The following is a 24,507-nucleotide window of genomic DNA, read 5'->3' as shown; positions in this document are numbered from 1 at the left end:
GTATGGCTTTAAAACTGTGCATATGAAATGGTGTTGCAGTTCGCTCTTTCAGAGATGGAGACCTTAATATCTAAATATTTTATTGTTAATTGTCTTTAGCTGTATCATTGTCTCTGAAAAATAAACACTCATTATGTTCACGCAGCATATTGGCAGAGTTGAGTTTGAAGACTCAAGAAATCCAGAGGGCTTTTGCTGCTCCTTTAAGTAGTTCTGCGCTGGGATTTAGCGACAATGGTAATAGTGAAGTGCTGTCGACATTCTAATGACAGACGCTGTCAAGTATCTTCCCGAGTAGATCGTGAACTGTGCTTAATCCTTGTTTCTTTGTGCCTGTGTAATTTTAGGTTTGGATGAAAACCATCTACTTAGTGTTGACAGGACATAGTTGGTATCGGTAGACTTTTGGGAAGCAATAGTGATAGGAAGATTTAGCCATCAGCTGAAGAGATCATTTTTATATACACATATATATACTCATTTTCACAGTCTGATATGCTGTTTCGTCATCAATTGCCGTTTATGGCATTTATACTAGAATCTTTCTGTATAGTCCTCCCATTCCTTACCTCTTCCCACCCTTCCCAAAGGCTGGTTTTAGACAAGCCTTTGTTCTGCCTTGCTTCTTCCAAAGACCATGCAGCATTCATGGTTCAGATACTGAATTGCCTTCACTTGAGTTCCAAAATAAAATGTTTATCTTTAAAAATGTGTTCTGATTCCAGTACTGCGTGTCCATGTTTGCTTCTATGTGCTCAGAAATTAGTTCGAACACCTTCTTCATGAAATGGTTGATTCTTTGCAGGACTCTTAGCTGAAGGCTCTGTGCTTTAGAGGCTACTTCTCTTCCTCCTTAGGCTGACAAAGACCAAATAAGTTAATCTCTTGGGGTACTTGTCTGACTCGCGTTCTGTCACCCAGCTAGAAAGCAGGATAAAGTAGCCCTGACAGAACTCTCTGCTGGCACGGCTGGATTGCAACCCGTCTGTGAGCAAGTTTGGCTATGATTTCGTCACGTGGTGTGCAGTGCAGTCCTACTCTAATAACAGAACTTCAGACTTTTCTAAATGTGAATGGATCCTGAATTGAGTGACACAGCAATTCTGGGGGTTTGTTTTAGCTGTGTGTAGTTGACCGGAGGTACCGTGTAATTTTTGGATTGACAGATGCAATTTGGTGAGGATTACCTATGTGAGTACTGAGTACAATTGTTGCTTCTTGTTTATTAAAGCTTGTATTTTGTTCATTAGCAGTGCTATGCTGCTACATCTAAAAATAAAAATGAAAAGAGTTTTGTTTTTCTCTACTTTTTTCACAGTTATCTTTAGAGCTTGACACTGCCTGGCACAGAACTTGTACTATGCTCTCTCCAGTGGCCTTTCAGAAAGGCTTTTCAGTCTTTGTTGACCCATTTCCTGGATTAGTCTGGCTAAGTTATGGATTATTTTGTCTGTTAAGCTTTTTCTTGTGTCCAGTAATTCAAGAATGGCATATTGGCATAATAATGTATTCGACTAGTTGAGTTTCCAAATCTTGTGTTTATAACTCTTCACAGAATCTGAGGAAGTTAGTGATAATATTTTGACTTAGTGCAGGACAGTTAATGATTTGTCGAGTATGCTTTGTGTTTGGGTTGGTTTTTTTTAAAAAATCAGGCTTAAATAAATAAATTCTAAAACAACAGGAAGCAGGCAGAATGATACATTTGCTGATGTAGGATGTCAGATAATTTAGTACAAATTACAGATTCTTTAAATACTTGAAAACAGTGAAGGTCAGGAAGCCTCCATTCAAAATTTTCCAGCATATGTATAATATTTTACAGGATGTCTGTCTGTAGACTGCAAAAGAGTAATCTGTAAAAATCAACTTGTTTGTTGTTTTTCATGTTGTCTGTTTATGCCGTGACAAATTAGCATCGGATGTAGTGTGGAGTCTGAAGACCAGTGTATGGTTCAAGGTTGCAGACAGGGCATGACTGTGAGGAAACTGGGCTCAGGCTAATATTCAGTAGTGTTTGTTTTCAGTAAACAACATGCAAGGCTTGAAACACCACCTTGGTGGCTTGGCCAAACAATTTAACCAATAGTTTAAATGGTTTAAAAAGGGAAAGTAACCAAAAGTCTTACTGTTTATAATTTGTTTGATTCTATCAGACCAAAATTTCCTTCACAGTCATTGTATCTCTCATATTCCTGAGAACATGTATTGCACACTACGTGTGGAACAATACGTTTGTATTGAGCTACTGGTTATTGTCTTGAAAGTAATACAATTCCAGATTAGATGTTGATATTGTATACTCAGTTTTATCTATTTTATATTCTTTTGTATTATATACAGAGTATTAAAAAGAACACAAAACCCACAAAAAAAAACAACCCAAAAAAATCCCAAAAACCAAAACCAAACAAGAAGGCAAACAACTTACCAAGGTACCAAGGAAGCTGACTGGGCTGTACAGGTTTTTCAGTCAGTGGAATTGTTTAGCCCCTGGGTTTCACTGTCCGAGTGTTTCCAAACTGAGTAGCCTGTTTTGAAGAAGTTGGCCAATATTGGTGATTATCTTCTCAATGGAAGAACACTTGTATGCACTTCTAGCACTTCTCTCCTTAGGTATAAATTTAATATTTCTTAGGCTGTGAAGCTTTCATTCAAGAAAGAAAAGGGTAAGAGCCAATGAAGTTCTCACTTTAACCTGGTTTATGTGAAAGATATCTAAAGAAATGACCTTGGTGACTTCTTGAGGTGTTTTTTGGTATTGTATTGTTATTTCTTGTAAGTTATTTATGCATTTTTATATGAACACTTATTAGACAGGACAAGTCAAATATTCTCACTGTGGTGTATTCACTTGCATTGTAGGTACCTTGCAGAAATGAAAATAATTTTGTTTTCAAAGGCAAACGCACAAGATTTCTGGTATCTTTTTTTTTTCTGTTTCTGCTGAAATGTAGCCAGTTTTGGTGACGTGACTTTCTGCTTTTTATGCATTCAGAATGCAGAAAATGATCCAGAGAATTTTGGAATAACTTTTAGATACAAATGCAATCCATTGACAATCCCAGGTTCAGCTTGAAGTTAAGAACATGTGTAAATTTATGTCGGTTACGTGAGGAGAGCGTCGCACGTTTCCCATGCAGATTTCTTGTGTGTGTGTGGACTTGGCCCACATGCGCAGCCAGGCTGTGCAGAAGATGAGTGTCCTGTGCTTGATTCTCTGCTGAGGGCTTGCTTTGTGCAGGGATTTTAGCCAACGAGAGATTGCAGTGGCAATAATGTACACAGTTCCCAGCTGCTTTTAACTGCTTTTTCCAAGGGTCTGCTAACTTGGACATGTGACAGGGGTTGCCAAGCTGGAGAGACAATGCTTCTTATCCCTTTTGATATGTGAGCAGTTGGTGAGTGAGCTTTCCTTGCCCTTACCAGCCTGTCTCCTTGCTTTGGTGATGGCTTTCAGTCGTCCCTGTTCAAACTCGCAGAGAAGGTTGGATATTTCCCAGTCTCCTCGCTGTTTGTTTTTTTGGCACCTGCTATTCCTTACAAGGCTTCTTGGTTTATGACAGAGATGTGTTTAGATGCTCTCGATTTTGGTCACTTGCATAAGTTCTGCAAATAAAGAAATGCTTTTGTCTAACTCTGTGAAGCTGGCGCTACATCTGGTGCATGCATGTCACAGCAGACATTTCAAGTTCAACTTTCAGGGCCAGTTAAAATGAAGTGAACATCTGAGAGACCAACTGGCAGAATGGAATTAAAACACGTTTGCAGTAAATATTCTTCTGTGTGGCATCAAGGTTATACATGGGAGATAGCTAACTAAAAATTGTCATCTTAAATGCCAAATTATATTGATGCTGATTAAGCTACAATGAAAAATGCTTTTGTGGAGTACAAACTGAAGCTTTATCTGTGACCACTAATATACAGCAAAACCAGACTAATTTTCCTGATGAAATTATGAAAGCCTCCCAAACTGTATTGTCACTGCTTAATAGTTGCAATGTAAAAACCCATTGGTTTATTTCTTCTTTTTCTTTCCCTTCTTTTCATTCCAGTAAGTGTTGCCTTTTGAATATAGCCTCTTTGTCCTCCAGTAAAACTTTGGGAGGTGGGTAGAACTTGTGACCTCCAAGCTTAGAGTAGTTGAGTTCAGGTCACAAAATTGTTATTGTACTTTTTTTCCCCCCCTGAGTCTTACAGAAATGAAGACCTTGTTTCTCTGGTTACCAAAGTATTAGATAGAAAAGTTGAACTTCAGTGGAACTTCAGCGCTATACTATATATGAACAAGAAGTTTACCTATATTAGCTATACAGCAGTGTATGATTTTAGTAGTTCTAGGAGACAGAGTCATCTTGTGCTGTACAGCCAAAGTATTCTAAATTTTTTTACTAGACAAAAAAAACCCAACAGTGTAACCATAATGTTTTGGTTTTGCTTCACAGGCGGTTATCAGCATTTGAAAGTCAGAATGTTTTGTGTCCATCTTCTTTTTAAAAGGCCATTTTTCAAATAATATAAATTACTTGCAGGTGTCCCCCTTAAACATAAACAATCTTGATATCCACTTTAGTCATGTATTTTGTTAGTAAAAAAATTGCCTTAAGTGCTCAGTAATTATATACCATTGAGAATTGCGTATCGTTTTAATATCTGATGAGGAATCTTATATTCAGAAGAGATTTCAAGTGAAAAATGCTGTTACTGGATCGGTTTGGGGACTTTTAAAGGTATTAGAATTAACATATTCCTTCTAGACTCTTGAATCATCATAATCCACTGCAAGAGAATGTTCTAGAGCTAGAAAAAAGGGTGATTTTTTTACACAGCTCGATTTCAGTTGAATATTTTCAGTGTCGGAATGTTTTCCTTCTTTATAAAACAAAATTTATAGCCCATAACATCCAGAAAATGTTTTGTGTCTGTTGCCGCTCAGTCTAGATTGCAATTTTAAGACATGCACAACAGACAACTATTTTTAAAAGAATTTTTAGTTAAAGGTTTTTTGATCACAAGGGCGTTTTTGTAGATAATTTAGTTGTACCAAATGTTGTGAATATTTGTGAGTTTTACAGGGATTATTTTCCTCAGTAATAGTTGCCAGAACATTCAAGTTTTATGGGGGATTGTTTGAGAATTTTAATATCTCATTATGGAAAACAAGTGTCTTATGTTTAAAAGCAAATAAAATCCCTAATATCTAATAAGATACTTGATGTGGAATGAAATGGTGTAAAAAACCCACTTAACTTGGAAACAAAACCTTAGTTTAAAGCAAAAAATAGACTCCAAAGCAACCTTTAAGTATTTTGGGAAAGGAACAAGGGCAGTTTTGTATAAAAAGGGCAGTTCAAGTTTTTAATTTCTTACAGAGACTTTTTTAAACAGACATCAGTTTCTGACTTTGTGTTCAAATATGTACATACCCTCGGACGTACATACACCAGTAAGGACACTATTTCAAGTTAGCTTCTAACTATTCACTGATGAGTGCTCTTTCACATAAGGATACTCGATTATTTTCTCTTTAACACTGTCCTTATGTTGTGTATTATAAAGCAGTTTGTTTTATACCAACGCTATACTTGCCACTGAAAACAACAGCAAATATTTGCAAGAATAATTCAGTGTTATCCATAAACTTTTGTCCTTGAGTTCTCTCAAGTCTCTGCCTTTGATTCCATAAGTCTGTCCTTAGGATTCTTGGAGAATGGACTTTGAAAGCACGAGCTACTATGGTTTTGAGTTGTTCATCCTGAGAATTAAGGTTTTCTTCTCATACCCCCTCTCTCTTGTCCCTTTATATTTATGAGCCAAGCTCCACTCCAGCGAACCAAATTTTCATACAACGTCTTGGGGAACAAAAAAAAGATTTGTCAGAACAAGTCATAAAAATTACTTAAGCAAAACAGAGTGTTAATTATCATATGAATATAGTGGCTCTCAGTAGTCGCACTTCTTACTGGGAAGACTACTGCAAGATTAGCAGTAAGTTTGTAAAGGTAGTACAGGCTGTCTTACTGATAACACAAGCCATGTCCTCAGGGAAATATCATACATACCAGCGTATTTCAGGAAATTTCATAAATTTCAGCATATCTCATGTATCTCAGACATGTCTGCTTCTCAGGATGGGACTTTGTTTTAAAGGAAATGTATTTTTGGTTTTCCCTGGAAGCACATGGCTTTCCTCCTAGGTAAATTATGTTGGCTTAAAAAAACCCCATAATCTGATTCGTGAGTCTTACCCTAAAGCTGGTGGGGCTTGTTTAAACAGCTCTTTTAAAATATATCCTTCTAATGACATGTACGCTCTTAGTGTCCTTTTAAACTTGTGACTCCTAGAATGCTACTTACTAGCAAGTGACTCCTATTTACTACCTCCTTTCGAGCTCAGCAGCGTGATTTTTTAATTTTCTTCCCCATGGAGATACATAAAGGTTTAGAAGTTAAGCCTGAATCAGTGACTGGAATTGAATTCTAGATACACAGAAGGCTAAGCAGAAGATTCACATAATGCTGTTTGAAGTCATTATTAAGTATTGCCAGGGTTTGTGCTGAGAAGAGGAAATCCTTAAATGGGGTATTGGAAGGGAGATATGATACAATATGTTAGAAATGTAGAAATACATTCAGATAGTATTTTAGCAACCTGAAAAATAGCAAGGAAGCTGCACTAGTTAAATAAAAAGCAGAAGAACTTAGGGTTTGGCAATATATGCATCTATCATAGGCTTTTTGAAAATTCCTCCAGAAAATGCTACATTTTAAAGTAATTTTGATTCTTCTTTTGGTGCATTGTTACAGTTCTTTTTTATTATTATTTTTTTTTAAAGGAATCCAAAATGTACTCAGCTTATTCTGTGCCGTGCTTACAGAAAATAAAGTTCTCTTTCACTCTGCAAGTTTTCAGAGGCTCAGTGATGCCTGTAGGGCTCTGGAGTCTTTGATGTTTCCTCTCAAATATAGGTGAGTTGAATTTTGGATGTTTGAACTCTTTGAATAATGTTATAACTCCTTTTATAACTTCTGTTACATTGTCTTTAACAAAAGATTTGTGGTATGTTCATTCAAATAAGCAAAGTTTTTCATGATCATATATACAAGTGCTAGTCTGTAGACATCTTTAATAAAAAACTGATTGCATCATGACATTTGGTCATAGACCAAAACAAAGGACAGGAAGGTTTCTGACTGGATGCAGGGCAAATGTGTTGTATGATGAGGATATCTAGGCAGTGGAACACAGAGCCTGTGGTGCCTCCATATCTGTAGGTTTTCAGGGCTCAACTGGACAAAGCCCAGGGCAACTTGAGCTCGGTTCAGTCTTGACCCTGCTTGGAGCAAAAGGTTGGGATAAATGATCTCCTGAAGCCCTTTATGACACAAAGGATTCTGTGGTTCTGAGATGATGTCTACATCAGCTTGTGTCATAGTTTAAAGTTACCGACAAATGTCCACCAGAGAAAGAATTTAAATGAGCAAATTTGTTCTCTCTAGAACCCCACATCTGAATCCAGCATTTTGAAATGGAAAAATTTGATGTCTTGACTATTTGACTTTTATAGGAAGAAGAAATCTAATTCTGACTGATCTCTTTTAAAAGATGGTTTTATTTTAATAGCACATTTTTATTTAAAATATTTCTGAGACAGGCTTCATTTTAATGTAGAATAAGAAGGAAAAAAATTGAAAGTGAGTTTTGGAATGTTTCTTAACAGAAAAATAGTTATAAACTTTATTGACTACAAATTAGGTGTTGAAATGCCTTCATCAATTCAGATACGGATTTTCATATTGCTCTGATGAAAACACTATTTAAAAAAACTGTCAAATCAAGTAAATGATGTCTGAAATCTAGAATTCTATACATAATGTTATCAACAGAAAATATTTCGTTTAAGGATGTCTTACTAATGATATTTTACAAAAGGCTGGATTGTAGGTGTCTAGCCACAGACTACCCATCTCTTAGAAATGGAAGTATTATACGTAACTTTGATGTCCCTACTTACTGAAATGTTGTGGACAAATGTAACACCCATATAACATAGCAAGCTGGAGCACAGGAGGTTCAAGCTGAACATGAGGACAAACTTTGTCAGTGTGAGGGTGCCAGAGCATGGCTCAGGCTGCCCAGAGAGGTTGTGGAGTCTCCTTCTCTGCAGACATTCAAAAGCCGCCTGGCCGTGTTCCTGTGTGACTGCTCTGGTGATCCTGCTCTGGCAGGGGTTGGACTGGGGGAGCTTTCCAGGTCCCTTCCAACTTCTCATATTCTGTGATTCTGTGACCATAAATGTCACAAATACAGACAATCTTTTATTGTTTTGCTAATTAGTCTTGTTTACAGGAAATTTTAGATGCTATAATACAAATAATTTCTGGAGTCTACATGACATTCTTTTAACAGCATGGCACTTTATAAAGAAGTACTTAATAAATGCTTTCATTTTTTGTGTTTTTAAAATACAAGTATTTATAGTAAATTTGATACATAACAGGGAGATGATTAAAAAAAAAGCTGCCCTATGTGAAGGGATAATCAGGAGCTTTTATTTTATTTTATTTATTCTTTTCACAGCTATCCCTATATTCCAATTCTTCCTGCACAGCTGTTGGAAGTTCTCAGCTCACCAACACCTTTCATAATTGGTGTACATTCTGTCTTTCGTAATGACATTCATGAGCTTGTAAGTATGTCTATCCAGCATGTACATGGTCACTATGTCATCTGTGATGTTTAGTGGCAGAGATTTTTTGTACTTCAGAGATGTTTATATGAACAATGTGTATGCTTTTCAAATATTACTCTAGAAGGCAAGGCAAGACTATCAAGAGGAGAAAAAAGCAAGTGTCAGTTGTTTTGTAAATACACTGAGCCTACAAAGTAGAGAAGGGAAACAATTTGATCCTAATGCAGGGTGGAAAGGAATGGATCCATTTCCACTTTGTCGTGTATTTGTCACTGGTTTGAACAATTCATGCCGGATTTTCAAATGTATCCTCAGTTATTTTATTTTATCCTTACTTTTAAAGCACGTGCTTGAAGAAACTGAACCAGAGTTATAGAGGTGCCTAGAAACACGTCGTTTTATTTACAGTTGTCCTCACTTTGTCATTTTGCAAACAGCCTTTTAGATGTCTTAAATCACTAAACATGGACCTGGAACATCCAGAAACAGAAGTAACTTTTGAAAGTTTGGCCGCATTTTACTTCGGTTTACCTTAATTTTTCATGGCTAGGTTCAGTAATACGAAGTATTTGGAGTACTACCTTTATGAAAAGTATTCTATACATTAAAGTTAGTACTGTTTTAATTCGTTTCTTTTAGCTTATGAGCAGATCATGAAACTTGAACTGTTGTGTTTTTAAACTATGCTGACAGTATGCACTACTGATAATGTTTTTGTTTGTCCCTAACAGTTAGATGTAATCATAGCAGACCTGGATGGAGGCACAATTAAAATTCCTGAATGTATTCATCTTTCTCAGTTGCCAGAGCCACTGCTACATCAGACTCAAATGGCGCTTTCTCTAGTATGTTTTGATACAAACCCCATTTTCCACCCTCTCACCTATTTCTAAAGACTGAAAAATTAATTTCAGTATTAAATCGCTTTCAAACACACTGGAAATGTGAGATTTTAAACTATGGTTCATGCCAACATTCCTGGTTTTAGACGAATTTATTGTCTGAAGTCAGAGTTAATATAATCAGTAATTTACTCCTAGATTTTTTTTTCACTATTCAAGAGGTTGGTAGTAATTTTTTTCTTCCTAATCCTGATTTCTGAATAAGAGTTCAACCTCAGTATTTGAGCAGCATTGTTACTGTTCAGTTTAGCTCCTTGTCTGTTTTCATAAAGTCATTTCAACTGTACATTGTCTTGAAGTTTAACATATTTATAACCAATTAGTCTTAAAGTTTATTTGTATGATGCTCCTATATCAGTATTCAGGAATGATTGTTTCTACATTAGGGAATCACCAAAAGAAGTAGTTCAGTTTGTCTTTTTACTGTCATTTTCATAAATTAGAAAACACCTCATTTGCAGGATTCTGAACAAATCTTATTATCTTAAAGAGAAGAATTTTCTGTCTGTTAATCTGTTTCAGCTGAATCAACTCCACAATCCCTAACTATTGGCTAGCTTCCTTGACAGTAATAGGTGTTTTTGATAACTAGCTCAATTATAGAAACCTGAAGCTAAGAAATTAATCCCACCTTTCTTTCCATACAGTCTTCATAATTTAACTCAACCTATTGTTTGAGGTACTTACTATCAGTGAATATTAATTTGAGAAAGAAGTACAAAAAGTAATTTATCCTTTCCTCAGCAAAATGAGGGGAAAAAAATTTGTTTTAAAAATTCTCTAGGTTTTACATCCTGATTTGGAAACAGCAGATTATGCATTCCCTCCCCCACGAACAGCTTTATCACACTCAAAAATGCTGGTAAGATTTCTGTGTTATGTCTGACTTTCTTCAGTAGAAAACTGTTGAGATTTTAGACTAACTTTCTTTTAAGAGTTTCTACTTATGTTTTCTTTTTCATTTCCGTATTCTCCATAGTATTTTTGGTGGAGCAAAGAAGTGCCATTGCACTTTGCATTCTGCCCTCTAATAGCATTTAATGGATTAGAAATTTTTATAAAAGCATTTCTGTTAGTATGGAAGCACCTTTTTTTCTTTTATTATTGCTGTCTGTTGAGTTAAATCGGTGCTTTCTCTGTTTCATAGACTAGTTAAGCTGATTCAGAAACGTTAAAAATGTCTTGCGAGATCTAGGTTTTTAAAAGAAGTATGCGTAAGGCTAGGAGTGGTAGCTGTGTCAGCAAAATGCAAGTCACTGGTTTTACAATAATGATAATTGTTATATATTGTATACTTGGACTTATAGGGAAAGGAAGTATATGGTTTTTAACCATGCAGAGTTAAATGGCTTTAAAGAATGTCAATCTGCATGAAACTATGTAATTGTGTAACAACTTTGTAAAGCTGCTGTTTTAGCATGTAGGAATATCTAGAACTGAGTTGGTGACCCAAACTAAAATCCAAAAGCCAATTCAATTTAGGAACACACCTTGAGTTTTTTGTGTAGGTGTATTGGAAAATGTAAAACTCTTAAGTGGTACAATGAATTTCTTGTTCTTGTTTCTTACTATAAGATTGGGGTTTTTCCATTGCTGAAGACAGGAATTGTCATCCAGATTTTATTTAAACTAATGGCTGAATTAAGCTAATAATTTTGAATTCACTTCACTTTGAAAGTGTGGAATAGTGAAGTTACAAATAAATACAATTTTGTATCAAAATAAGAATTTTGTTAAATCTGAAAGAAATTATGATGTTTTCAAGTAGTCCAAAAAGTCAAGGTACAAATGTACCTGTTAAAATCCTAGAGACCAGCCTGGATACAAAGGAAACAAGACTATCTCTCGGTAAAGTTAGCCTTTACAAAATTAAGTTAAAATAGAATTACATTGAACATGTTCCAGTGAAGAATAAACAGACATCTAGAAAAATATTCCAAAAGGACAGCTTTAAAAAATCTTATACATACCTCAGCTTATTTCTTTAAAAAAATCACTTCAAGCTTTAAATCATTTAGGTTATATTTACTTGCTGATTAGCTGTTCAGCTACATGATTAGTTAATCTAATATTCTTTGCTGCTTGTAATTTTTAAAATTGGAGTTTGTTTTAAAAGTCCTTTGAGACGCCATAAAACCTGAGGTCATAAAACAGTTTTTAGGACCTCAATTTTTAGACATGGTTGCAGTCTGAGTTAGTACCTGAGCTGAGATAAAATAACGTGGGTGACACAGGATTTGATCACGGTCTTTGATCTGGGCCAGCTGAAGATGTCCTGGCTGTTGTGCAAGTATAGAAAAGAGCAGTAGGAGAAAATGGGTGACTGTGTACTGAACCTGTCATTGTTGTTTGAGGACAGGTCAGTCAAACTGCAGCCTCATGTAAGGTAACTTTGTATGTGTACAAGTGTCTCTGCTTCTATGCTACACTGCTGCATTGTTTGTTTGGTGAATTTGTAGGCATTTCTCAGATACCTTTATACAAAGTGTGGAAAAGTTTAGAATACAAAATGTTTTGACAGCATATTCAATTACTGCTTACAGGATAAAGAAGTGCGAGCAATCTTCCTTAGGCTATTTGCGCAACTTTTCCAAGGATACCGGTCATGTCTTCAGCTGATCAGAATTCATGCTGAACCAGTAATTCATTTCCATAAGGTAAAAGAAAAGCAGTTATGTATATTTAGTTAGTATTCGTTTATGTCACGTTATTCCCATGAACTTGCCTTTTGAACAAGTGTTAAAGTTTAAAATAAAATAAAAGAAATAATCTACATGTGATAAACGTATCATCTGGACATAGCACTATATCAAGGCATTTCAGTGGGACTAATTGCCGGGACAGTGATGAAATGTGGAAACACACTAAACGATAAAATTTAATACAAATAAACATTTGAGGAATCATTAAGTAATTCTGAAAACATATGTATGTAATTAGAAGACAATACTTGAAAGTACTGGTTTTCTTTTTTATTACCTGTGAGATTTATGAAGTGTGTGCATTAAACTTCCTGTGATACCACTCCTGAGTTTAGGTACCAAAATATACTAGGTAATATGAAAGGTTTAATTAGAAAGTAGCACATATTAGTGTAAGCTGGTGAAAATGTTTAACTGCTAGTATAGAAATAGCTGGCTGTAGTTTTGACTGATAAAATACATGCATTTTTTTCTCTTTATTGCAGGCAGCCTTCTTGGGGCAGCGAGGCTTAATTGAGAACGACTTTCTAACCAAAGTTCTCAATGGAATGGCGTTTGCTGGTTTTGTGTCAGAGAGGGGTCCTCCTTTCAGAGCCTGTGATCTTTTTGATGAGGTAAAAACTGTTTCTGTATTCCCAAGTAGATTAAAATGTACCTATGATATTTCAGCATGTGCAAAACTGTTGAAATGCTTCTGAATTCTCACTGTTTATTATATAAAATTTATATTAAAATTCTCAATTCTCATATTCTATTAAGCATACATTTCTAAATTACTTCCAGAAAATTATGCCCTGCGCATATGTATGAAGCTAAACAGCTATATAAGTCATGGTAATGCTGTTCCTGTTGTCAGGTTTGGAATTTCGTAATGCATCACATGAGCCAGTACAGAATTATTTTGAAGAATTTAATTATATTCTTAAAAACTTTGAAAAAGTAATTGAGAAATATGAAATTAAATACATATGCAGCAATATAAGCTGGGTCAAACTTTTTGTTTTTTTAAGTCATGCCATCTTTATACTGTCCTGGCTTTTATTTGAATGTGGAGTACAAATAAGTTTGGTATTAATTCTGTATAACAGTAGTGTATATATATGAGAAATAAGAGTTGTGGCATTAGAAATGTTAAAGGTATGTAGCACTATAACATCTGGTAGCAGAAGCTCTGTAAGAAAGTGAAAATGTCTCATGTTCCAGAGCAAGGTAACATTGCACATTTTTCAATGTTCAGTTTTCTTTGCTCAGTTTCAATTTAAGATTAACTTTTCATAATTTAAATAAGAAATAAATTATGATTAGTTGAATTGTAAACATTTGGGCTTTTCTTGTTTGTTTGTTTGTTTCTTTGTTCTGAAGTTGGTGGCCTTTGAAGTTGAAAGAATTAAAGCTGAGGAAGGTAATCCACCAAAAATGATAAAGCATGTTAGAGAACTTGCAGAACAGCTCTTCAGAAATGTAAGTTTACTGTACCTGCTGCACTTGTAGAGTTGAGATAGTAACATTGAAAACGATTTTTTTCTGAGATTGATCCAGTATCTGAAAATGGAAATGACTGCTTGTGGTAGTCATCATCAGCGTTATGGCAAAAGACTTTATAACTTTCAGTGTCACCAATTTTGTACCTGTGAAGGAAGTTCAATAAAGTAATATCGATTTATTAATGCAGATATTGATTTACATGTAGCTACTGAGCATTGTATTCTTAGTGTGTATTCACATAATGTATATGAACTGTTATTTTCTTTGCTGCAATCTGTCCATGCCAAACATGTCTCTTTTGCCTTTCAACAGTTTGCCATATGAAAGCTGTACATCTAATATAGCATAACATATACTTTCAGCAGATCTTTCCTGATGTGCAACACAGCCCCCACAGTTTGTGTGTTCAGTGAGCTCTGCTTAATTTCTTACAGACTGTTTCTTGGACTATTTAGGTTTCCTAGAATACCATTTCCAGTTTCATTCTTGCCTTCCTGTCATGCCTTTGTTACATGGTGCTTTTATAAAATCTCTTACCAATCCCTTAGCTTTTTTTGTTGTTTTGGCTTTGGGTTGGCTTTTTTTTTTCTGGCATCAGCTAATCTCCCTCTCCCTCACACTTCCTGTGGTTATTCAGACTCCACAGAGCAATATCTATTATGCTATCAGACAGCACCTTTATCACCCTTTCTTTTCCATGGTCCGCTTCCCCAAAACTATGATTTAAATCTACAGTTCTATTAAAAAATCACAAGAATTACTAAGTATTGCTTAATATTGAAGTTCTGGGGTGTTTGGAGGGCGAGGGGTTGGGTTGTGTGTGTGCCGAGTTTTGTTTTTTCCAAAATGAATTGCTTTTATGCATTTTGTCAGTCTCAATGCAGTCGTTGGGGTAAAATTAGTATCTTTTCCATAAACTTTACTACCAGTGCAGTGTACATTTTCTAAATTCCAGTCGATCTTTCAGGTTACCACTGTCAGAAGGTGTATTAGTTGACATTTCTGCGGCATTCAGGACTGTTATTTTCATTAGAAAGTCAATGGGCAATATTAAAGTAAACTAGTCTGGTTCTTTTACTGAGATGCCAGAGATGAGTGAATTCAAATTTGGCATAGATGTAGCAGAAAAAATGAGGAGTATTTCACTAAAGTTTCTTTAAACAGTTGGATTTCCCGAACAGTTAGGGGATAAGCATATGATTATTGTGGTACTATCCCATAAACATGGGAAATTGCTGCAAACAATATAGTTGTTATTATGATACTGAATTCCTCCAATGTAAATGGTGAACATTTGTTTTCTAGTGGATATAGATCCTTTTTAGAATGCAAGAGCCTATAAAGCGTAAGTGAATGTGCATGTGTGCAACTTTTCGCTTACATTATTTCCTAAAATCAGTATCAAAACTAATTTATTTTAGTCTTCTCTTAGGATAAGATTTATTTTTACCATTGTGATTGACCTGCTACTTCACTACCACTGTCAGTGACTTAGTGTATTCAAGAGTCACATTTTACTCAGCACAGTCAGCACTGTGATGAGTAACATTGCTTCTGTAAGTTACGCCTAGAGCTGCCTGATTTTCAACTCAGTGCATGACATATTGTGAGTTCTTGTTCCCCAGTTTAAATAGTCGTAAGATTATAGCTGTGACAGTCTAGATACATATGAAAAACAAGGTTTGTTAGGGAGAGATAGTGTTTCTATTAGTCTCACTGGTGCAAGTGGAAAATCTAGACAAGTTTTTGGCATATACTCCTTCAGTAGTCGGAGACATTAGACCTACATTCCTAATAGGATATACAGCTGAGATTAGGTTTGTGATGGCCAAGATTAAAGTAACTCTTTCTCTGTCTTTCCCCTGCATGTCTCTTCTCCATGAAATGGAACGTGAAATAGTTACTCTCCCTTTCTGGCTTTTTTTCTATATGTCATCTGTCAGCCGCTGCAGAGATTGTGTTCCCTTTCTCTGCCTTGTTTCTCCTGGCATCTGCTGCTATCTAGCTGGATTTTTTGGCTTGTGTGATTAAACTTTCCTCTGCGGAGAATTTGTATGGCTTAGTAGCTGGTTTACTTTGACTGCTGTTTCTCAAGTCGATGCATTTGATCTCCTTGTTGCGTTTTGCTCCCGTAAATGAACGTATCAAGCTAGCCCCTCTTTATAAGTTTTATTGCAAGCTAGTTGTGCTTGTACAACAGAAACCTAATTGATTGAATAGTGCTGTTTGGCAGGGGTACGTAGCCAGTAATAAGTAACAGCATAAAGTGAAATTGGAAAACAGTAAATTCAGACATGATTAATGATAACCCCTGGTATGTGAATGAAGAGATTAAAGTCTTGTTTGATCATTACACTCCTCAAGATGTGAGATGTGATCCTTTGAATGGTGGTAGAGTCGTTGTGGGACATGCAGAACTCAGCTGTATTTTGGAAAAGGTACAACCTGCAGCTGGAAAAAAACCCCAAACAAACAGGGAAGACTAGTAATCATTTGAGGAAAAAAAATCAAAGAAATGGTGAATTTTCGTCTCTTGCTCTCTTCAGGATATCTTTCTTGAAAGTGAGTTTTAAGCAAGCTGAAATCAATGTGGACACAGTTAAGTGAAACTTAGTGTGGTGTACATGGTCTTTCTGGTCGCTGGACACCAGAGGAAGAAGATGCACGTCCGCATAAATGAACATGTATTGCACTGGTGCTGCATCTGGTATTGACAGATGCCAAGAGAGCTACCAACATAGAGCAAGTCTTTGAATATCCCACAGAGAGTCACATCTCTGTTGTATGGTACAAGGGCGTATTTTGCTAATGTCTTCAGTATCGCAGTGTTGTATGATAATGTTCAGATCAAGACAAATATGATAATTACATAGTGGCAGATGCAGAAATTATTTTGTCAAAACAAATATGTTGGTGTTCTGCAATGTGAAAATGATCTTTTGGATTTATTTTAATTCTGAAGAAACTTTCTTTGGGACTCCTTATTGCATTTTCTTTCAAATGAAAACAAAGACCATAAGAGTGAGTGAAAAATCATTATAGGCAAACATTTATGTTCACAGTGGAATTTCTTTTGGTTTTGGAACAATAGAAGTCTTTTCTATCCTTTGAGAACAGCCCAAAATCTGATGTGACAGCTTCTTTTTACTTTCCTTTTAGTTTGGGCCCATCATTTACTCTCTTTGATCGCCTATATTAACTTTCTATTTTATTTTTCATGCAAACAGTAAGATGTGTGACATATGAGACATGCAGGACATAGAAGATTGGTCCCTAATGAGGAATGGCCATAGTTGGATACAACATGGTACAAAAATGAATATTCACTTCACAGGCGTGGTCAAGATGAGAATATTTCATTTCTCAGTAGTCAGTGAAGAGATAGCATGTTTTAATATTCTTCAACCTTCTCTCTAGTGAAGAGGTTGCTTGTCAAACTAATTTCTATTCTAGTCCTAAATATTCATTAAGTTGCTTAAAATCAATCTAAGTTAAGCAGTGATTTTCATTTGCTCTCTTTCTTTTTGAATTTTGTGTGTTGTCAAAAATAGTTTCATAAAAACCTTTAACAAAGTTGGAAGTATTACAGATAATGAATTAAAGATGGTATAAATATGAAACACAATATTAGTCAACTGCATTAGGCTTCTTTATCTGTCAGGTATTAGAGATACACAAAATAGCAATAAAACTGGATGAGACAGATGGTAACACTGACTGACACATTGGTGTGTAACCTTTTGCTTTTGACCTGCAGGAGAATCCCAATCCCCACATAGCATTCCAGAAAGTGCCGCGGCCCACGGAGGGCTCCCACTTGCGGGTTCACATCCTCCCTTTCCCCTGGATCAATGAATGCCGGGTGCAGGAGCTCCTCCAGGAAGGTCTCGCAAAGAGTCAGGGTGCCCCCCCTGCCACCCGAGGGGACAAGAAGTGCGTTGTTCCAGCAGGTCCCCCTGTTGGTGAGTTTGCTTGTTCCCTGACTTAGCTGCTATCTCGTAAGTTGAATATATGATTAGCATGACTGTAATGTCTTGCTTTGACGTTATTACAGTATTTTTAGTGATTGTAGTAACCTTTAGTACATCAACTTGCCTCTTTGCCTTTGCAATTTTAAAAGCCCTTTTGCATCAGCCTTTACTAAGTCAAACATCCAGAGTATGAGTGGCATAATTACTAACAACAAAAAAAGATTTGATCTGAGTTAGACTCAACCATTAAATTAAGTATTGTCTACTCCTCTAGGTCTGATGAATATCACTGTAGGTTACTTGTAAATTTGGCTGAACCAAGCTTTGAACTGTTCTGGTTTCTCATTTGACACTAATGGAAGACATGTAAATTACTGGAAAAAGGCAAGGAACGAACGTAGCATCTGTCTAAAACTAAATATGTGTATATTTAAATATTAAGATAGATGTAGACATTGTAGGCCTCTCAATCTTAATGCAAGAAAAAAATCTATGTTATAGTCCTATTCATCGGTGTGAATTTGGCATGAACGAGTATGTTTAGTAAACTTGCAGGGAACATGAAGCTAGCAAAGCTTGCAAAACCTTTGAAAGGGGGCATTAGAATTCAAAATTAGAGATCTATTCTCTGTTGAATTTTGTCCTTCTCTGCTGTTTTTCTTCAAATAAGGTGTTGCACTTGCACAGACATGATCAGCTGACCAGGCAACAGTTCTTCAGAAATTAATTTGGAGATTGTAATGATCGTGGGGCAAACTGTATCAAGCTATTGTAAAAAGGACAAACATCTTAGTAGGACATATAAACAGGAGTGCAGTCAGTGAACCCCATGGAGAAATCCTTTCCTTGTACTCATTAAGATCTCAGCTGGACTGTTTGTATCCATTTTTGGACACTGGAAGACTGTCTCCATTTTTTATCCTGTTGGAAGGGATCCAGAAGAAAGCAACAAGAGTGACCAACGGTCTGGAGAATGTGACCTACGACAGACGATGAAGTTGTTTAGACTGAAAAATAGAAGACTGAGGGAACACATATCAGCAGTCTTCAGTTACATTAGAGCATGTTGAAAGCGAATGATCTTTGGTGATGAGAAGTAGTGGGTTTAATTACAGCACAAGACTAGAGTGTTTTGTCAGGAAAATCTTGGTAAAATGAGGATTGCGAGGCTGTTAAATGGACTTCTTGGGGAGCCATGGAGTCTCTGTTATCACGGAGCTTTGGGAACATATTAGACAAACAAGAGAAGTAGCGTAAATACAGTTGATCCTGTCTAGGGACAGCAGGATGAACTAGATAGCCCCTTCCAACCCTGTTTCTCTTTGGGTTTATGTAAGAGGAGGATAAACAATATTCACCTGCCTTTGCTGGTGAATCATTGAATCTGATACTTACAGAAAATTTGAAGGGTATGTGCTTGTGTTCTGTTGTCTTTCTTTAAAAGGGTAGATGCAACAGAAGGTTTTCTTTCTTAGTAAGTTGTTTTCTATGTCCTAGTTGTTTTTTCAAGGAACAGCTTTCACACTCATACTGTCCTGTGTATCAAAATCCTTGGATGTTAGGAGCTCATAGTTAGCTACAAGAAGGCCATATTCTGCATTTATATTGTATTTACTTGATACCAAAGAGAAAAAGAGAATGTTGGTTTTTTCATTTTGTATTTTCTTGACAACACAGAGCAAAACACCACTTTAAGAAAGTAATCTTTAGATCTCAGCAAATTAGAATCTAGATAAGAGAACAGGTCTGTCAGATTTTATTCCATGTCACAGAATTGTTGACACGGCCAATGAATACTTTAGGAAAAAATAACTGTCTACTGCTTAAAACATGCAAGGCTACGTAGTTCACTGCAGAACACACACACACACAGATACCGATTTTTTTAATTAATTTGTATCTACTTATATATTTCATTAATATATTACAGGCTGGGAAATCTTTGCGTCTGAGTGAGACAAATAGAACAATTAGTAAAGAGGATCAACTGCTCTAGTTAGAATTCAGAGCACTCTCATCAGAAGTATTGGAAAACCAAAGCTCTAGGATCTTATGTTCATCTGTGTATGCCTACTAACAGAATGGAGGGCACATTTTTGTTTCTAAACTTTCTAGTATTCTTTGCGTCTCTTGCAGAAGATGTTTTACAGCAGTATATTCTTCTTTTTCTTTATTAGTTTCTATAATGGAAAAAGGAAGCACAGTTTTCAACAGTGCACAAAGGCTGGAAGTTGTTAGAAACTGCATCTCATTCATTTTTGAAAACAAATTTTTGGAGACTGAGAAGGTAATTAAATGAAATTTTAACTTTCCCAAATAAGCTTCTGTTCTGTTAATGAGAGAATAAACTCACACAGTACATTTTGAAGTCTTGTATCAAATACTAGTGATTATTTTAACCATTTAAATGAATGAAGTAAGCAGTAATACTAATCTTCTAAATGCAGTACTCTATCTAATACGAAGCCAATGGATTTGTAAAGCTGTTTGTAATACTATGTGCGTTGATGCTCTTTTTGCCAATTTATATTGCCATTATGAATAGTATTGTCCACCTGATTTTTTTTAAAAAAGGGATATATATTCATCTAGCAGTATTGATTAGGAGGAATGTAAACAAGAGGCATACATAGATGTTTCAGTCTTTGTCAGCCAATACTCTTTAACTGTCAGCACGGCAAATTTTGCTGTTTTTAAAAATCAATATTTTGATAGAACTCAGAGGTGACTGTAAATATTTGGCATGTCTGTCTTCACAGAATGTACTAGTGAGTTGTCCTCCTTGACAACCTTATTTTTTCACATTAAGAAGTTGTCTGGTTTTGTAGACTTTGTCTGTAGAGTTTTCAGTTACTGATTCTAGAATAATCACTCAAACTTGCACTCAAATCTAATTCCATAAATCAAAATTACTGTAAAATTATTTTAGGAATTTTTCTTATTTCTCAGAAAAGTATCACCTCTGTATCTCTGAGACTGTGCAGCTCAAGATAAAAAATAAGCGTTTTTTGATTTACAAGCTATGTTATGGAAATTAATATGGGACAAGTCGTAATAAAATGTGTAGCTCTTTCTAAGGAGTTTTGATGCATGTGTAACACAGTAGTTTTTAATCTTTCAGCTTACAGGCACTTGGAAAATTTCAGTAGGTTTTTGTCCCCCTGCATGGTAAATTTGACCTTAGACAACAGGCTTTTTCTTATTTATCTGTTACCACCCATTAAATCTAGTCTAAAGGGCCACAGCTGATAATCACTGATGTAGCACTTGCTGCATCTTTAAAACATTGGCCTAAATATTCTGTTGGCACAGTTTTAGGTTAAACTGCATAACAGTCTCGTGGCTTCGTTGCTATGAGAGGTATGCCACTTGTAAAGCCATTTGTCATTCACTGCTTATCGAGAAACACGCTGGTTGGCCTTGATACGCTAACTGGAGACCTGGCCTGCCTGGTACAGAATACAGCACTCGCTTTCAGGCACTATAATCCATTTCTGATTTCACATCGTTCAACGCCTGTCTGTATTCAATCATATCTATTTACAGATGTAGGTGAGAAATGTTTCATGCATTTGACAAAAACATGGAAAAATGTAATACTTAGTTACTCAAGCTAAATTGACCATTATGTGAAAGTTTGCTATTCAAGCTAATGAGTAATTTCCAAAGTTATTCTTTACTGTCATTTGCAGTTTCTTAATAAAGAATGAATGATACTCAGTATGAACAGTGCCATTTAATTTCATTTTCATAAAGTTAGATTTTCTTGTCTCCAGACCTTGCCTGCAGCTCTGAGAGCCTTAAAAGGAAAGGCAGCTCGGCACTGCCTGACACAGGAATTAGGCCTGCATGTGAAACAGAATCGAGCAATCCTGGACCATCAGCAGTTTGACTACGTTGTGCGAATGATGAACTGTGCTTTGCAGGTACAGTGTGTGAAGGTTTTGGTTATTGGTTGTCCATTTTGCTGTTATGATAAGCAAAAAATTGTTTAGTCATGTGGAGAAGCAAAATAATTCAATTGTAGGACCGTGTACTGGAGTGATTCAGCAGATACTACTTGACAATGGGTTTAAGCTATTTTGTTGTTGAAAGGATAAGCAAAACACTCAGGTCTGTACAGATCTGCCTGATACGAAAAACAGAAAGAAAACCTTTCCCATTATCAGTAATTTAGATATAATTTTCAGTTTTGCTAAGTATTGAAGTCATTTCTCTTAATGGCTTGAAGTACTTTTTAAATTAACGAGTGTTAGCTTTTCCAGGACATTTTCAGCTTTGAGCTCCTCAAATGTGTATTAGCCACTGCTCAGTTAAAAGAAAACATAAGTTTGTCCTCTGTCGTCGCAAGTGCAAACATACTTCAAGAAAAAAGCTTATTTTCTGCTTCCATGATTCATGGTGGTGGTTCTGTTTCTTACAGTGACGTCTCAGTTTGTGAGACTCATTGAAGGTCTTTGCAGTTCACCTACTAAGTTATTCTACTGATAAATAATTTTGTGCTGAATAAACATCAGCATATGGTGGCAGCTACTTGTGAGTGTAAAATATGTGGATGACTTCTGTTGACTTTTATTTGAGTAATTGTTCTGTTTTAGCTTTATTTGTTGGGAATTCACTGTTAGAAATATTTTGTGGATGTCAGTGTTTTCAGTCTGATATTTGAGAGTGCAGTAGTATTTTTTAGAATTTGTAATATGATCACACTTGGTTATAATTTGCCTCATGTTGCCCCTGTCTAAGTTATTGTATCAAATTAGGGATTGATTGAGACATTGGTATTTTTTTAAAGGTGAGTGCTAAATACAGCTTTAAGGATAGAAATTATTAACATTGACCGAGCAAATGCTGCCTCAGGTCACCATAAAATATAAGTTTTGTTGCCTGTTGTATTCCTTGTTTATTCACAGTAGGTATTTTTCTACTATTTGGAACAAAATTCAACTTTGCCTGAGCAGTGGTCTTTGGAGTAAAATTACCTGCTGTTAGAAGACAAAAACAAGTCAACTGGCTAAAATTGCACAACATGTACCAGAGTGTGCTTTTTTGGCACAGGCGTTGGCCTTTTCCACGCTCCAAGTTTTGCCTCAGAGTTAGGAGAAAATTTGAAGTTATTTGTGAAACTGTATTTCTTTGCCCAAGATCATGACTGATGGAATACTGTACCTGCTCTGTATTCCAGAGTTACAAATTTTCTTTCAAACCAGAAAACATAATTGTTTAGATGTGCCACAAATTTGTGCTCCTACTTTTTTGATTGATCCTTAGAAAGAAGAAAAAAATAAATATTTTTAGACAACAGGACCAGAATACAAATCCCTTTTATTTGCCATATCTTAGTACAAAACAGAGGGCAGAAGAAAATGGGGTGATGAGGAAGATTCCTTTGCTGAGGAAAGAAATACTGACATCACCTTTTAATAAAGTGATAAAATCCAATTTTTCTCTAGGAGAAAAATGTTATTTTTCTTCCCAGTGACATGAAGACCCAAGAAAGACTTTAATGTTCATACAAATGAGTGTGTCTGTATTTTTCTCAATAAAGCTAGCAAATATAACTCAAATCATGCAAAGGAAACATACAGATCAAGTTAGGAGGCGCAGTTTTTATGCTTCCCCCTCCTCAGTAGTATTTTCATATCCTTCAAAATATAAAATGGAAATTTCCATTTCTCAGAAGTAAACTTGCCCAATATGAAAACATCTGAACTCCTCACACTGGGCAGCTAGTTAGAAGCAATTGTTTAGTACATTTACATTTACGACATAAGGAATTATTTATTAAGATAAAAGCATTATTTATCATTTGTGCACTTTGTTCAACTGTATTATTTGGAACAATGTGTAAATTGTGACCTTTTGGAGCGTCCCTGTTTTGGTTCAAGAGCAAAACGGTATCAAGAACTTAACGTCAGTTTGCCCTTGCTGCAGTGGGTCTCGGCAAGTCAGCGTTTTGCTGTAGAGACATGAATTCTGTTAGCTGCAGGTCACAAGACCAAGCAATTTAAACAGCGTCTGTTAAAAAGATACAAAAATCTAATTTAAGAAATGTGGCCTTAACTGGAGATGTATTCAAGCTTTAGGGAAATACCACGTTAATTATGATGGAATTTTTGAGGGAGAGTTAGATTGCAGTATTGCTTTAAGACCTCAACGAACTATTGGGATTGTAGAAACTGTTTTATCGCCACATATTGTCACTGACTTTTCTGTTAACCTTATTGTACGTTCCCACTGGCTTCTGCAAGATACAATCTAGAATACTGCTGTAGCCAGGAGGCATGCAGCAGCTGATGTGAAAGCTGAGAAGAAGGGAATGACCTGGGCATAGCCGATGGGTTGGGCAGAGCCCTGGCTCTCTGCTGCTGATGCTGGGTTGAGCTGGCATGTGTGTGCTGCAAGCCCCAGCCTGATGGTTTTCCCAGGGAAATACCAGTCTCTGCTGGCTCACTTGCTGGTGCAGATAGGAAATCTGATGATCCCCAGCCACCAAACCTCTGCTGCTGATATTGTGAATTGTTGCAAACCATGTGTATTTCAAGAGATACAGGTTGGCCATTTCTGAAAAGTGTCTTTTGAACAAGAAACTGTATTACTGGCATGTACCGAGTTCTTTGTCTTTCTGGGAACAGGGCCATGTATTACAAAGCAGAAGGATTGCATTCTGCAAGTTTGTTGCAGATCACTTCGTTACTATTCAAGATTTTCCTGGTTGTGTTGTGTCAGGTGTTTTTTCTTTTAATAGAATGTA

General features: G+C 36.0%; 1 protein-coding gene across 1 annotated transcript; it reads left to right on the top strand.

Annotated features, from left to right (window-relative positions):
* Positions 1-234: 234 nt before the first annotated feature.
* LOC104542507 (myotubularin-related protein 13-like) lies at positions 235-21,682 on the top strand (the record flags this gene model as incomplete). The annotated part of the gene is made up of 11 exons (XM_010186844.1): positions 235-301; positions 6,840-6,972; positions 8,585-8,693; positions 9,428-9,541; positions 10,383-10,460; positions 12,142-12,255; positions 12,786-12,914; positions 13,663-13,761; positions 17,543-17,747; positions 19,934-20,043; positions 21,533-21,682. Coding segments are annotated over exons 1-11 (1,308 nt in total), but the record flags the coding sequence as incomplete, so codon positions are not given.
* Between the last annotated feature and the right edge of the window lie 2,825 nt (positions 21,683-24,507).

The sequence above is a fragment of the Mesitornis unicolor genome, unplaced genomic scaffold (assembly GCF_000695765.1).
Source record: "Mesitornis unicolor isolate BGI_N332 unplaced genomic scaffold, ASM69576v1 scaffold12756, whole genome shotgun sequence".
NCBI classification, from domain to species: domain Eukaryota; kingdom Metazoa; phylum Chordata; class Aves; order Mesitornithiformes; family Mesitornithidae; genus Mesitornis; species Mesitornis unicolor.
Note: the sequence above shows the minus strand (reverse complement) of the source record. Positions and strands in the feature narration are given on the sequence as shown.